Source organism: Salvelinus namaycush, unplaced genomic scaffold (genome assembly GCF_016432855.1).
Source record: "Salvelinus namaycush isolate Seneca unplaced genomic scaffold, SaNama_1.0 Scaffold1915, whole genome shotgun sequence".
Taxonomy (NCBI): Eukaryota; Metazoa; Chordata; class Actinopteri; order Salmoniformes; family Salmonidae; genus Salvelinus; species Salvelinus namaycush.
In genome coordinates, this window is record NW_024058692.1 from 1,463 (window position 1) to 14,200 (window position 12,738).

The 12,738-nt window shown below is 43.8% G+C and overlaps 1 protein-coding gene across 1 annotated transcript; it reads left to right on the forward strand.

The window, feature by feature from the left end:
- The first annotated feature begins 2,909 nt into the window (after positions 1–2,909).
- On the forward strand, positions 2,910–10,143 carry LOC120037839 (pre-mRNA-splicing factor cwc-21-like). Its single transcript, XM_038983810.1, has 2 exons — positions 2,910–3,618; positions 9,255–10,143. Exons 1-2 carry the CDS (start codon positions 3,462–3,464, stop codon positions 9,740–9,742), a joined length of 645 nt encoding a protein of 214 aa, XP_038839738.1. The 5' UTR covers positions 2,910–3,461; the 3' UTR covers positions 9,743–10,143.
- The last annotated feature ends 2,595 nt before the right edge of the window (positions 10,144–12,738 follow it).

The window sequence follows — 12,738 nt, forward strand, 5'->3', positions numbered from 1 at the left end:
TGAGTAGTGATATGAAGTAACGATATGTAGTGATATGTAGCAGTATGAGGTAGTGATATGAAGTAACGATATGTAGTGATATGTAGCAGTATGAGGTAGTGGTATGAAGTAATGATATGTAGTGATATGTAGCAGTATGAGGTAGCGATATGAAGTAGTGAGTAGCGATATGAAGTAGTGATATGAAGTGATATGTAGCAGTATGAGGTAGCGATATGAAGTAGTGAGTAGCGATATGAAGTAGTGATATGTAGTGATATGTAGCAGTATGAGGTAGTGGTATGAAGTAACGATATGTAGTGATATGTAGCAGTATGAGGTAGTGGTATGAAGTAATGATATGTAGTGATATGTAGCAGTATGAGGTAGCGATATGAAGTAACGATATGTAATGATATGTAGCAGTATGAGGTAGCGATATGAAGTAATGATATGTAGTGATATGTAGCAGTATGAGGTAGCGATATGAAGTAATGATATGTAGTGATATGTAGCAGTATGAGGTAGTGAGTAGTGATATGAAGTAACGATATGTAGTGATATGTAGCAGTATGAGGTAGTGGTATGAAGTAATGATATGTAGTGATATGTAGCAGTATGAGGTAGCGATATGAAGTAATGATATGTAGTGATATGTAGCAGTATGAGGTAGCGATATGAAGTAATGATATGTAGTGATATGTAGCAGTATGAGGTAGTGAGTAGTGATATGAAGTAACGATATGTAGTGATATGTAGCAGTATGAGGTAGTGATATGAAGTAATGATATGTAGTGATATGTAGCAGTATGAGGTAGTGAGTAGTGGTATGAAGTAACGATATGTAGTGATATGTAGCAGTATGAGGTAGTGAGTAGTGGTATGAAGTAACGATATGTAGTGATATGTAGCAGTATGAGGTAGTGAGTAGTGATATGAAGTAACGATATGTAGTGATATGTAGCAGTATGAGGTAGTGAGTAGTGGTATGAAGTAACGATATGTAGTGATATGTAGCAGTATGAGGTAGTGATATGAAGTACCAATATGTAGTGATATGTAGCAGTATGAGGTAGTGGTATGAAGTAACGATATGTAGTGATATGTAGCAGTATGAGGTAGTGATATGAAGTACCAATATGTAGTGATATGTAGCAGTATGAGGTAGTGATATGAAGTAATGATATGTAGTGATATGTAGCAGTATGAGGTAGCGATATGAAGTAATGATATGTAGTGATATGTAGCAGTATGAGGTAGTGGTATGAAGTAATGATATGTAGTGATATGTAGCAGTATGAGGTAGCGATATGAAGTAATGATATGTAGTGATATGTAGCAGTATGAGGTAGCGATATGAAGTAATGATATGTAGTGATATGTAGCAGTATGAGGTAGTGAGTAGTGATATGAAGTAACGATATGTAGTGATATGTAGCAGTATGAGGTAGCGATATGAAGTAATGATATGTAGTGATATGTAGCAGTATGAGGTAGTGAGTAGTGATATGAAGTAACGATATGTAGTGATATGTAGCAGTATGAGGTAGTGGTATGAAGTAATGATATGTAGTGATATGTAGCAGTATGAGGTAGCGATATGAAGTAATGATATGTAGTGATATGTAGCAGTATGAGGTAGCGATATGAAGTAATGATATGTAGTGATATGTAGCAGTATGAGGTAGTGAGTAGTGATATGAAGTAACGATATGTAGTGATATGTAGCAGTATGAGGTAGTGATATGAAGTAATGATATGTAGTGATATGTAGCAGTATGAGGTAGTGAGTAGTGGTATGAAGTAACGATATGTAGTGATATGTAGCAGTATGAGGTAGTGAGTAGTGGTATGAAGTAACGATATGTAGTGATATGTAGCAGTATGAGGTAGTGAGTAGTGATATGAAGTAACGATATGTAGTGATATGTAGCAGTATGAGGTAGTGAGTAGTGGTATGAAGTAACGATATGTAGTGATATGTAGCAGTATGAGGTAGTGATATGAAGTACCAATATGTAGTGATATGTAGCAGTATGAGGTAGTGGTATGAAGTAACGATATGTAGTGATATGTAGCAGTATGAGGTAGTGATATGAAGTACCAATATGTAGTGATATGTAGCAGTATGAGGTAGTGATATGAAGTAATGATATGTAGTGATATGTAGCAGTATGAGGTAGCGATATGAAGTAATGATATGTAGTGATATGTAGCAGTATGAGGTAGTGGTATGAAGTAATGATATGTAGTGATATGTAGCAGTATGAGGTAGTGGTATGAAGTAATGATATGTAGTGATATGTAGCAGTATGAGGTAGCGATATGAAGTAATGATATGTAGTGATATGTAGCAGTATGAGGTAGTGAGTAGTGATATGAAGTAACGATATGTAGTGATATGTAGCAGTATGAGGTAGTGATATGAAGTAATGATATGTAGTGATATGTAGCAGTATGAGGTAGTGAGTAGTGGTATGAAGTAACGATATGTAGTGATATGTAGCAGTATGAGGTAGTGAGTAGTGGTATGAAGTAACGATATGTAGTGATATGTAGCAGTATGAGGTAGTGATATGAAGTACCAATATGTAGTGATATGTAGCAGTATGAGGTAGTGGTATGAAGTAACGATATGTAGTGATATGTAGCAGTATGAGGTAGTGATATGAAGTACCAATATGTAGTGATATGTAGCAGTATGAGGTAGTGATATGAAGTAATGATATGTAGTGATATGTAGCAGTATGAGGTAGTGATATGAAGTAATGATATGTAGTGATATGTAGCCATATGAGGTAGCGATATGAGGTAGCAGTATGAGGTAGTGGTATGAAGTAACGATATATCATGTATCTGTATCTCTGTGTGGTTTGGATTGACCTTGTGTGTGTGTGTGTGTGTGTGTGTGTGTGTGTGTGTGTGTGTGTGTGTGTGTGTGTGTGTGTGTGTGTGTGTGTGTGTGTGCCTGTGTGTGCCTGTGTGTGTGTGTGTATCTCTGTATCTTGTGTTTCTCTCCAGAGCTCTTCCAGCTCATATCCAAAGCTCAGTGCAACAGAGCAAACGACCAGCGAGGTCTGTTAGACAAGAGTGACCTGACGCTCCCCGACTTCCTCCGCCTCAGCCCATCATCATCACCCCTTCCTCTTCCTCCCGCCCGCGTCACCCAGGATGGCCGCGGCGGCGGTAACCATGACGACAGTGACAACTACGGCTACAAGGAGAACAGACGTCACGGCAACAAGGAGAATAGCGGCGGAGGCGGTGGCTCCGTCCCTTTGAACACCAGCAGCCAATCGCAGAGCTTGGACTCCTCGCTCGGAACGGGAGGAGGAGGGGGAAGACGAGCGCTCCTCCCCCCCTCCCACCATGACAGACCCCCTCCCCCGTTCCCCGGCAGCCTGTCCCCAGTCCACCCCCCCTCCCAGGGGCAGCACCACCTACGGGGTCTCCCCAGCCCAGACTGCAGGGGGTCGGTCCAGATGTTACATGAAGAACCCCTAGCGGACATGACCCTGGTGGGAGAAGGAGACATCAACAGTCCTAACTCCACTCTCCTAACCCCCCACCACTCCTCCTCCACTACCCATAACCCACCGCGCTTCTCCCAACACGACCTCCGCGACTCGCCCTGCTCAGGTACCTCCCCTGTGTGAACTCTGAACCGTGGCCTTTCACCTTCGAACTGCGTTTGACCTCTGAACTATCCTCTCCCTCTCTCCAAGGTTACGTCTCCCAAAATGGAACCCTATTCCCTATATAGTGCACTACCCCTAAGGCTCTGGTCAAAAGGAGTGCGCTATATAGGGAATAGGGTTCCATTTGGGACTCAGCCCCCCAGTCTCTGGGAGGTGAAGTTAACCACTCCAGACACTGATCTAAGGTCTGTTATCTGTTCTGAGGATACATTGGGGCGGCAGGGTAGCCTAGTGGTTAGAGTGTTGGACTAGTAACCGAAAGGTTGCAAGTTCGAATCTCCGAGCTGACAAGGTAAAAATCTGTTGTTCTGCCCCTGAACAAGGCAGTTAACCCACTGTTCCCCTGAACAAGGCAGTTAACCCACTGTTCCCCTGAACAAGGCAGTTAACCCACTGTTCCCCTGAACAAGGCAGTTAACCCACTGTTCCCTTGAACAAGGCAGTTAACCCACTGTTCCCCGGTAGGCCGTCATTGAAAATAAGAATTTGTTCTTAACTGACTTGCCTGGATAAATAAAGGTAAAACATATAAAAAATCTAGAGTTCTGTGGTTCAGGGGACAGCAACACTGATCCTAGATCTGTAATCTGTTCTGAGGATACATCTAGAGGATGTGGTTCAGGGGACAGCAACACTGATCCTAGATCTGTAATCTGTTCTGAGGATACATCTAGAGGATGTGGTTCAGGGGACAGCAACACTGATCCTAGATCTGTAATCTGTTCTGAGGATACATCTAGAGGATGTGGTTCAGGGGACAGCAACACTGATCCTAGATCTGTAATCTGTTCTGAGGATACATCTAGAGGATGTGGTTCAGGGGACAGCAACACTGATCCTAGATCTGTAATCTGTTCTGAGGATACATCTAGAGGATGTGGTTCAGGGGACAGCAACACTGATCCTAGATCTGTAATCTGTTCTGAGGATACATCTAGAGGATGTGGTTCAGGGGACAGCAACACTGATCCTAGATCTGTAATCTGTTCTGAGGATACATCTAGAGGATGTGGTTCAGGGGACAGCAACACTGATCCTAGATCTGTAATCTGTTCTGAGGATACATCTAGAGGATGTGGTTCAGGGGACAGCAACACTGATCCTAGATCTGTAATCTGTTCTGAGGATACATCTAGAGGATGTGGTTCAGGGGACAGCAACACTGATCCTAGATCTGTAATCTGTTCTGAGGATACATCTAGAGGATGTGGTTCAGGGGTCAGCAACACTGATCCTAGATCTGTAATCTGTTCTGAGGATACATCTAGAGGATGTGGTTCAGGGGACAGCAACACTGATCCTAGATCTGTAATCTGTTCTGAGGATACATCTAGAGGATGTGGTTCAGGGGACAGCAACACTGATCCTAGATCTGTAATCTGTTCTGAGGATACATCTAGAGGATGTGGTTCAGGGGACAGCAACACTGATCCTAGATCTGTAATCTGTTCTGAGGATACATCTAGAGGATGTGGTTCAGGGGACAGCAACACTGATCCTAGATCTGTAATCTGTTCTGAGGATACATCTAGAGGATGTGGTTCAGGGGACAGCAACACTGATCCTAGATCTGTAATCTGTTCTGAGGATACATCTAGAGGATGTGGTTCAGGGGACAGCAACACTGATCCTAGATCTGTAATCTGTTCTGAGGATACATCTAGAGGATGTGGTTCAGGGGACAGCAACACTGATCCTAGATCTGTAATCTGTTCTGAGGATACATCTAGAGGATGTGGTTCAGGGGACAGCAACACTGATCCTAGATCTGTAATCTGTTCTGAGGATACATCTAGAGGATGTGGTTCAGGGGTCAGCAACACTGATCCTAGATCTGTACCTATGGGGTCTGCTTCTCTGTCTGCGTGTGTTTTTTTGAAGTGGACTTGTTGCTGTGGAAACCAGTGCCTAACTTTACCCCCCTCCCAACTCTACACCCTCGGCCGTCTACAACCCTCCAATGTACAGATTGTAATAATGCACTTTAGCCAATTAGGAGACAAGACTGCTTTGTATATGTAAACATTGATTTAGTTTCTCTGTTCTGTACAACTAACCTGGATGTCAGCCCTGGATGGAGTTGTTATGTCTGTTACCACTCAGCTGAAGAGAATCACCTTCACTACAATGTGTGTGTTCCTGGAAGAGGAACTGCAGACGACCTGTGTGTCTGTCTGTCTCTCTCTCTCTCTCTCTCTCTCTCTCTCTCTCTCTCTGTCTCTCTCTCTCTGTCTCTCTCTCTCTGTCTCTCTCTCTCTGTCTCTCTCTCTGTCTCTCTCTCTCTCTCTCTCTCTCTCTCTCTCTCTCTCTCTCTCTCTCTCTCTCTCTCTGTCTCTCTCTCTCTCTCTGTCTCTCTCTGTCTGTCTCTTTCTCTCTCTGTCTGTCTCTCTCTCTGTCTCTTTCTCTCTCTGTCTGTCTCTGTCTGTCTGTCTGTCTGTCTGTCTCTTTGTGTCTCTCTCTGTCTCTCTCTCTCTGTCTCTCTCTCTCTCTCTCTCTCTCTCTCTCTCTCTCTCTCTCTCTCTCTCTCTCTCTCTCTCTCTCTCTCTCTCTCTCTCTCTCTCTCTCTCTCTCTGTCTCTCTCTCTGTCTCTCTCTGTCTGTCTCTTTCTCTCTCTGTCTGTCTCTCTCTCTGTCTCTCTCTCTGTCTCTCTCTCTCTCTCTCTCTCTCTCTCTCTCTCTCTCTCTCTCTCTCTCTCTCTCTGTCTCTCTCTCTGTCTCTCTCTGTCTGTCTCTTTCTCTCTCTGTCTGTCTCTCTCTCTGTCTCTTTCTCTCTCTGTCTGTCTCTGTCTGTCTGTCTGTCTGTCTCTTTGTGTCTCTCTCTCTCTGTCTGTCTGTCTCTCTCTGTCTCTGTCTGTTTGTCTCTCTCTCTGTCTCTCTCTCTCTGTCTCTCTCTCGCTCTGTCTCTCTGTCTCTCTCTCTCTGTCTCTCTCTCTCTGTTTCTCTCTCTGTCTCTCTCTCGCTCTGTCTGTCTGTCTGTCTGTCTGTCTGTCTGTCTGTCTGTCTGTCTGTCTGTCTGTCTGTCTGTCTGTCTGTCTGTCTGTCTGTGTCTGTCTGTCAATCACCAGGCTTTTTACCTTTTATTTTAGAATTCTCATCTAGTCTATCATCCTGTAATATATTCCTGACAATACATTCATTTATCCTGAGTTGTTGTTATTATTAATTATATATTATTTTGTTACAGTGTATTATGTTAAAGAGTACTAATTGTGTATAAATACCAGTTTAACAGTCTGTTTTTTAAACCCCCTTTATTATCTAGTCATTGTTCCATCAACTTCCTGTCCTTCTGTTATGATGACGTCACAATGGAAGTGTTCTATTCTGTTGTTCCACTTCCATTGGATTGTTCTATGAACTGTGACCTCCTGTACATAGACATAATAAATATGATTCTACTGAGGTGGAATCACTCTCTTACCAGCTTTAAGTGATCTGTCTCTTTTCTTCTGGTGTCTCTCTCCTTCTCTCTCTCAACCGGCTCGCTCTCTATTGAACCCGGTGAGGAGGTTAGTCTCTGTCAACTGAGTGTTCTCATTCTCTATATCATTTTCTGTCTCTCCCTCTATTTCCCTCTCTATATCTCTCCCTCTCTATCTCGCCCTCTCTCTCCCTCCTTATCTCTCCCTCTTTCTCCCTCCCTGTCTCTATCTCTCTCTCCCTCTCTGCCCCTTTCTGTTCCTCCCTCCCCCTCTCTCCCTCTCCTCCCACTCTCTCGTTCCCCTCTACCCCTCTCCCTCTCTGTGTGCCAGGTCTTTTGTGTGAGAGTAGAACCGGACAGATGGAATGTAGGCTGTTTCCCAAATTGCTCTGTATTCTCTCTGTAGTGCAGTAGGTTTGACCAGGCCCATGGCTCTGTATTCTCTCTGTAGTGCAGTAGGTTTGACCAGGCCCGTGGCTCTGTATTCCCTCTGTAGTGCAGTAGGTTTGACCAGGCCCGTGGCTCTGTATTCTCTCTGTAGTGCAGTAGGTTTGACCAGGCCCATGGCTCTGTATTCTCTCTGTAGAGCAGTAGGTTTGACCAGGCCCATGGCTCTGTATTCCCTCTGTAGAGCAGTAGGTTTGACCAGGCCCATTGCTCTGTATTCTCTCTGTAGAGCAGTAGGTTTGACCAGGCCCATGGCTCTGTATTCCCTCTGTAGAGCAGTAGGTTTGACCAGGCCCATGGCTCTGTATTCTCTCTGTAGAGCAGTAGGTTTGACCAGGACCAGGTGTGTGTGAGACAGTAAGTATAGTACAGAGTGGGTAAAGCTATTCATGATGGACAATTTGTAGAGGCCAACGAACACGCACACTGCCTCAACCACACGCACTACACACACCCACAAGAGTCTTCTGAAGTGTTTACCAGTTGAAAGTCACAGACAGAGAGAGAGAGAGAGAGAGACAGAGAGAGAGAGCGAGACAGAGAGAGCGAGACAGAGAGAGAGAGACAGAGAGAGAGACAGAGAGAGAGAGAGAGAGACAGAGAGAGAGAGAGAGAGAGAGAGACAGAGAGAGAGAGACAGAGAGAGAGAGACAGAGAGAGAGAGACAGAGAGAGAGACTGAGAGAGAGACAGAGAGGCATCCTATTTCTTATATAGTGAACTACTGTTGCCCTTAAATGTAGTACACTATATAAGGAATAGGGCTCTGGTCACTAGTAGTGTACTACCTACTGTTGACCAGGCTGATGTTTAAAGACTGTTTACAGTCTCTGTCATCAGATCTATTCATTAGATGTCTCCATCTGCTGTTAGAGAATGGTACTGAACAGAGACAGAGAGAGAGAGAGAGACAGAGAGAGAGAGAGAGAGAGAGAGAGAGAGAGAGAGAAAGAGAGACAGAGAGAGAGAGAGACAGAGAGAGAGAGACAGAGAGAGAGAGAAAGAGAGAGAGACAGAGAGAGAGAGAGACAGAGAGAGAGACAGAGAGAGAGAGACAGAGAGACAGAGAGAGAGAGAGAGAGAGAGACAGAGAGAGAGACAGAGAGAGAGACAGAGAGAGAGAGAGAGAGAGAGAGAGAGAGAGAGAGAGAGAGAGAGAGAGAGAGAGAGATGTTAACATATGTTTCCCTTGCCAATAAAGCCCCTTGAATTGAATTGAGAGGCAGAGAGACAGAGAGAGACAGAGACGGAGAGACAGAGAGAAATAACTGGCAGTGTATCGTAGTATCACAGGGGTGCAGTATCACCCCGCCAACGGTCTGTTTCCCATGATGTCATGCCCAGTTTGTCCCCTTCTTCTCTACCATCACCAGCTGTGTGTGTGTGTGTGTGTGTGTGTGTGTGTGTGTGTGTGTGTGTGTGTGTGTGTGTGTGTGTGTGTGTGTGTGTGTGTGTGTGTGTGTGTGTGTGTGTGTGTGTGTGTGTGTGTGTGGATAGACAACTCATTCCTACTTCTTCCATTAAAAGTCCCAGTCTGAACGCAATTGGAGGAGCAGGCGTTCATACTGTCAGGCTGTGTGATACCTGCATGTGTGTGTGTGTCCGCTTTCATGTGTGAGTGTGTTTGTGTGTCCGCTTTCATGTGTGAGTGGTGTCATTGTGTGTTTGCAGTGGCATTAAAAGCACCATGTCCTAACCCTTTACCCTTCAGGCAAAGACAGGGACCGAGACCGAGACCGAGACGGAGACAAGAGGAGAGAGAGGGACAGAGGAGGCAGTTTCAAATCTCACCAGAAGAGGGCGCCACCACCTCTCTCAAAACCCCCTCCTCCTGCTCCGCCTGCTCCTCGCTCTCGTAAATCCAAATCGCCCTCGCGCCCCAACCGCGCCAGGCTAGATGTGGACCGGGTTGAAACCAACTCCACACCTGAAGATTCCGGGAGGTTCCGGGACCTCCGAGATTCCAAGCTGGGACAGAACTGTGAGGGCGTGGCTTCGGAACTCTGCCGCCGTGGCGGCAGGGTGAGGACGGGCGTGTACCAGACGTCAGAACTCCCGTCATTTGTCAACGCTAAGAGACAACCAGAGCAGAGACGGATCGGCAGAAGCCAATCAGCAGAGAGACGGATCGGCAGGAGCCTATCGGGAGAGAGACAAAGCGCGGCGGACAGTAGCAGGTTTAAGGCCACATTTGTCTGAGCATAGAGTTAGATGCTGTAGAACGGACGCTCCCTGGTTAAAGACCTCCTGTAAGGACCAGCAGACATTTTGGAGGACTTGTCTACCATTTGGAATGTTGGCTTATTAATTGATGCTCATCACCAAGGTCGGGGTCCATGGAAATTAAAGTCATGAATTCAACCAAATTTTTTCTATTCCAGCCTCATGAATATCTGTTGTTGCTATAGAGACTGCTCATGTGTACGATAAAGCAAGTCTGTATGGATACTGTGATATAGAAAACTCCTGTAACTGACTATAGATATTGTGGTATAGAAAATGACTATAGTTGACTACAGTGGCTTCAGAAAGCATTCATACCCGTTGACTTATTCCACATTTTGTTGTGTTACAGCCTGAATTCAATAAAAATACATTCTCACCCATCTACACACAATACCCCATAATGACATCACAATACCCCATAATGACATCACAATACCCCCTAATGACATCACAATACCCCATAATGACATCACAATACCCCCTAATGACATCACAATACCCCCTAATGACATCACAATACCCCATAATGACATCACAATACCCCCTAATGACATCACAATACCCCATAATGACATCACAATACCCCATAATGACATCACAATACCCCCTAATGACATCACAATACCCCATAATGACATCACAATACCCCATAATGACAAAGTGGAAATATGTTTTTAGACATTTTACCAAATTTATTGAAAATGAAATACAGAAATACCTCATTTACATAAGTGTTCACACCTCTGAGTTAATACATGTTAGAATCACCTTTTGGCAGCGATTACAGCGGTGAGTCTTTCTGAGTCTCTCAGAGCTTTGCACATCTGGATTGTACAAGATTTGCACATTGTTCTTTTAAACATGATTCAAGCTCTGTCAAGTTGGTTGTTGATCATTGTTAGACAACCATTTTCAAGTCTTGTCATAGATTTTCAAGCCGATTTACATCAAAACTGTAACTCGGCCACTCAGGAACATTCACTGTCTTCTTGGTAAGCAACTCCAGTGTAGATTTGGCCTTGTGTTGTAGGTTGTTGTCCTGCTGAAAGGTGAATTCCTCTCCCAGTGTCTGTTGGACTGCAGACTGAACCAGGTTATGTGACTTGTTAAGCACATTGTTACTCCTGAACTTAATTAGGCTCCTTACCATAACAACGAGGTGGAATACTTACTGACTCATGACTTTTCAGATTTTCATTTTTATATTAGTTTGTAAAAATGTAGAAAAACATCATTCCACTTTGACATTATGGGGTATTGTGTGTAGACAGGTGACAAAAAAAAAAATCTCAATTTATTCCATTTTAAAATCAATCAGTAACACAACAATATGTGGAAAAATGTCATTGGGTCTGAACCCTTTCTGAAGGCTCTGTATCTGAATGGCTGTTTGGAGTCGTACCCTCATATGATCTGGACCAATCACCATCAGAGATCCTAAACCAACACAACCACACTGATGCTCTGTGTTCAGAGATGCTCAACCACCACACTGATGCTCTGTGTTCAGAGATGCTCAACCACCACATTGATGCTCTGTGTTCAGAGATGCTCAACCACCACATTGATGCTCTGTGTTCAGAGATGCTCAACCACCACACTGATGCTCTGTGTTCAGAGATGCTCAACCACCACATTGATGCTCTGTGTTCAGAGATGCTCAACCACCACATTGATGCTCTGTGTTCAGAGATGCTCAACCACCACATTGATGCTCTGTGTTCAGAGATGCTCAACCAACACATTGATGCTCTGTGTTCAGAGATGCTCAACCAACACATTGATGCTCTGTGTTCAGAGATGCTCAACCACCACATTGATGCTCTGTGTTCAGAGATCCTCAACCAACACAAACACATTGATGGTCTGTGTTACGCTCAGAGAAGATGTCTGACTGCCTATCAATGCTACTTCAGTTCAGACACTTGCTAACACACACACACACACACACACACACACACACACACACACACTTTATTAATATCACTGTTAAGTGTTCCGTTTTCTGTTTATTGGAGCTAAGCTGATGTTGTTGACATTAATAAAATCACAATAATGTATTTATTTCACTGTGTTTTTGGTATTTTGTAGTTTATTAGGGTCATTATCTGTTTCTAAAGCAGCAGCTACTCTTCCTGGGGTTTATTAGGATCATTATCTGTTTCTATAGCAGCAGCTACTCTTCCTGGGGTTTATTAGGATCATTATATGTTTCTAAAGCAGCAGCTACTCTGCCTGGGGTTTATTAGGACCATTATCTGTTTCTATAGCAGCAGCTACTCTTCCTGGGGTTTATTAGGATCATTATCTGTTTCTATAGCAGCAGCTACTCTTCCTGGGGTTTATTAGGATCATTATCTGTTTCTATAGCAGCAGCTACTCTTCCTGGGGTTTATTAGGGTCATTATCTGTTTCTAAAGCAGCAGCTACTCTTCCTGGGGTTTATTATGATCATTATCTGTTTCTATAGCAGCAGCTACTCTTCCTGGGGTTTATTAGGATCATTATCTGTTTCTATAGCAGCAGCTACTCTTCCTGGGGTTTATTAGGACCATTATCTGTTTCCAAAGCAGCAGCTACTCTTCCTGGGGTTTATTAGGACCATTATCTGTTTCTATAGCAGCAGCTACTCTTCCTGGGATTTATTAGGATCATTATCTGTTTCTATAGCAGCAGCTACTCTTCCTGGGGTTTATTAGGATCATTATCTGTTTCTAAAGCAGCAGCTACTCTTCCTGGGGTTTATTAGGATCCCCATTATCTGTTTCTAAAGCAGCAGCTACTCTTCCTGGGGTTTATTAGGATCCCCATTATCTGTTTCCAAAGCAGCAGCTACTCTTCCTGGGGTTTATTAGGATCATTATATGTTTCTAAAGCAGCAGCTACTCTTCCTGGGGTTTATTAGGATCATTATATGTTTCTAAAGCAGCAGCTACTCTTCCTGGGGTTTATTAGGATCATTATATGTT